The sequence below is a fragment of the Cynara cardunculus genome (genome assembly GCF_001531365.2).
Source record: "Cynara cardunculus var. scolymus isolate 2C chromosome LG 13, CcrdV1, whole genome shotgun sequence".
Classification (NCBI taxonomy): Eukaryota; Viridiplantae; Streptophyta; class Magnoliopsida; order Asterales; family Asteraceae; genus Cynara; species Cynara cardunculus.
Window position 1 is genome coordinate 4,309,049 of NC_037540.1, and position 2,787 is coordinate 4,311,835.

At 27.2% G+C, this 2,787-nt stretch overlaps 1 protein-coding gene across 1 annotated transcript in view; it reads left to right on the top strand.

Annotated features, from left to right (window-relative positions):
- LOC112524326 (MLP-like protein 34) overlaps positions 1-1,868 on the top strand; it is a 6,379-nt gene extending 4,511 nt beyond the window's left edge. Inside the window, exons 4-5 of the mRNA XM_025134105.1 lie at positions 934-1,180; positions 1,369-1,868. Of these exons, the coding sequence (XP_024989873.1) occupies positions 934-1,180; positions 1,369-1,646 (525 nt within the window). The 3' untranslated portion in view covers positions 1,647-1,868. The remainder of the gene's footprint in view (positions 1-933; positions 1,181-1,368) is intronic.
- Positions 1,869-2,787: the final 919 nt, after the last annotated feature.

The following is a 2,787-nucleotide window of genomic DNA, read 5'->3' on the forward strand; positions in this document are numbered from 1 at the left end:
TATTTTTTTATTTTTTTAATTTAAAAAATCATTGAGAGAATATATTTTATTTTTAATTAAAATAAATTTTATCAAAAATCTTTTTTAAATGTAAGAATTTTTTCGTAAATGTATGTAATTTTTTGGTATATTTGTTTATTTTTATAAATCTAAGTACTCTTTTGGTTCAAAAAATATTTAGAGACTTAATCGTTCAAAATATGAAAGTCTGTTGGCTTTTTTCAGACTTTTTTATTATTATTTTACCACATTAACCAGTTATATATGTCATAAGAATATGTCTAACAGGTTTTAGAAAATCCAATGAGTTATTTAACATGTTTTAAAATGTCCAATGACTTATTTATTCTATAAAATTGTTCAAGAACTTAATCATTCCAAACACTAAAGTCAATTGAGTTTTTTAGACTTTTCCCTAAAAAAATGCATTTTCTTAAGTGGAATCAACTTTTCGAGAAAAAAACTATTGTGTTTACGTGTTTGATCTTCGTTTATTTTTCATCCTTTATATACGGTCACCGTTTCTTGATCTATTTTGTTATGTTATAACAAGTGGACCATTTTATTACATGCATAAGGTTACATGATGCATTATTGGAACATTAAATTAATGATGACAAAACTAAATCTTTTAAAAGATTAACCCCAAAATTAAGAAAAACCCTAAAAAATAAAAAATAAAGACAATGTGTTCAACCTCTAATTTGTCTGCATTTGTCAACACCTGACCACGTCCTTCCCCTCTTTAATTAAAAGAAATTCAAATTAATAACATTGTTTTATATATGTAGATAACTTTTAATCGATTATTTCATGTTGCAATTAAAAAAGGATAGCTATAATGCTCCCCATGTTGTTTTATTGTGAATTAAATATAATTCCAATGAATTAAACACGTTAAGTTCCATAGGATTACAACTATAAAAAGACTAGTGGCATCAATATATTTTTCACACAAATCTTTCAAATAAACAATTGAGTTTTTTCTTAAGGATGGCACTGTCAGGAAAGTTAATCGGGCATGTAGAGATCAGTTCAGGTGGGAAAGTGCTCCATGATCTCTTGAGGCACGAACCAAACAACCTATCTTCCATTTGCCCCGAGAAGGTACATGGTTGTGATTTGATAAGCGGTGAAAGAGGTGCTGTCGGATCCATCATTTTGTGGCACTATACCCACGGTACATACATTCTTATTATGCAAACTCCACTTTGTTTTGCCAACATTAATGAACTCGCCACACACATGATTTGAAATCTAGGTTATTATAAGCGACCCCTATAAAAATATCAGTCATACCTAGCTTCACTTTTGTGTATGCTATGTCATCATTATGTGATTGTTTTATTTTTTTCTGCATGAGAATAGATGGAAAAAGGAAAACTGCAAAAGAGATAATTGAAGCAGTCGATGAGACAAACCACACCGTTGTGTTTAAGGTAATCGAAGGAGAGATAGTCGAGGAGATATACACAGCATTTAAATTATCGTTTCACGTTGAACCAAAGCAGAATGGAAAACAACTGGGCATTTGGACCTTTGAGTTTGAGAAACCAAATGTTAGTGTGCCCTATCCAACTTCTTTGATGGACTATCTTTGTGATCTTATCAAAGACATGGATGACCATGCATGCACCACTAAATAGGCTGGTCTCCAACTTCAAGTAACTCAACGGATGGGTATGTTATGTTATGTATGTGTTTACCTAATAAAAACCTCAAGTATATGCATGGAAGTATGTTCATGGACATGTATGATGCATTAAGTATCGGGGTAATGATGTTTATGTCGTAATGTTGGTTCCACTGTTCCTTTTTTTTATTGTTTGTAATATGAATATATGAAATCCTTAAGTTCTGTTTGCGATTATTTTATTACTATTGCTGTTATTTTTGAAAACAAGAACGACATCAAATAATCTATTCTAACGATAAATCTTCACGAGATATTCAAAATTTAATTTAAAAGAGGTATTTTGATTTTAAGATAGAAGTTAAGTAAGAAAATATGTAAGAAGGAGAGGCGATTAGTGTTTGTTTCGAGAGATGGAAAACTTTTAACTATAATTACATGTAATTATGTTTATGTTTATCATCTAAATTTATTAAATACAACAATTAAATAACCAAATGTAAACACAAAATTTATTTTCTACCATTGTTTATAATTTTTCTATTTTTTTTATTAGTACAGTTTATTTAAATTCGTCAGTATATATTCTTTAATTTTTGCGTATTCGATATTATGTAACTTCATATTATTATAAATAAGTTTGTAATTTAAAGAAAACTAGACAGGTACTCACACAATGCAGCGAGATACATTTTGATTTTAATATTTTGTTTTATTATTTATCTCAGTCGATGTTATAATATGGTTTTATGTGATTTTGAAAATGTGATAATGTTTTTATTTTTGAATAAAATATAAATTTGAAGATATCATAAAAATTTGACAAAAATATATCGATATTAGTATCAAATTAACTATTTAAAATTTCTTATTTTTTGTGTAATTTTTTAATTATAATTTAATTTAGGCTCAATAACGAAGTAATTTATATTTTGTTTAATAATATAATTTTTTTTATAAAGATAGTAATTAATTATTTTGTTAGAACTTGATAATTATCCTAGTTATATTTTAGGTTTTTTATATTTTAAAATGAGATGTTTATTCTTTATTTGATTATGTTTATCTGCAGCTAGTTAAACGAATTCAAATATGGAGCTTTAATAAGTTGTACTTACGCACAATCTACTTGCAATCTTGAGTTTTAAGTAATA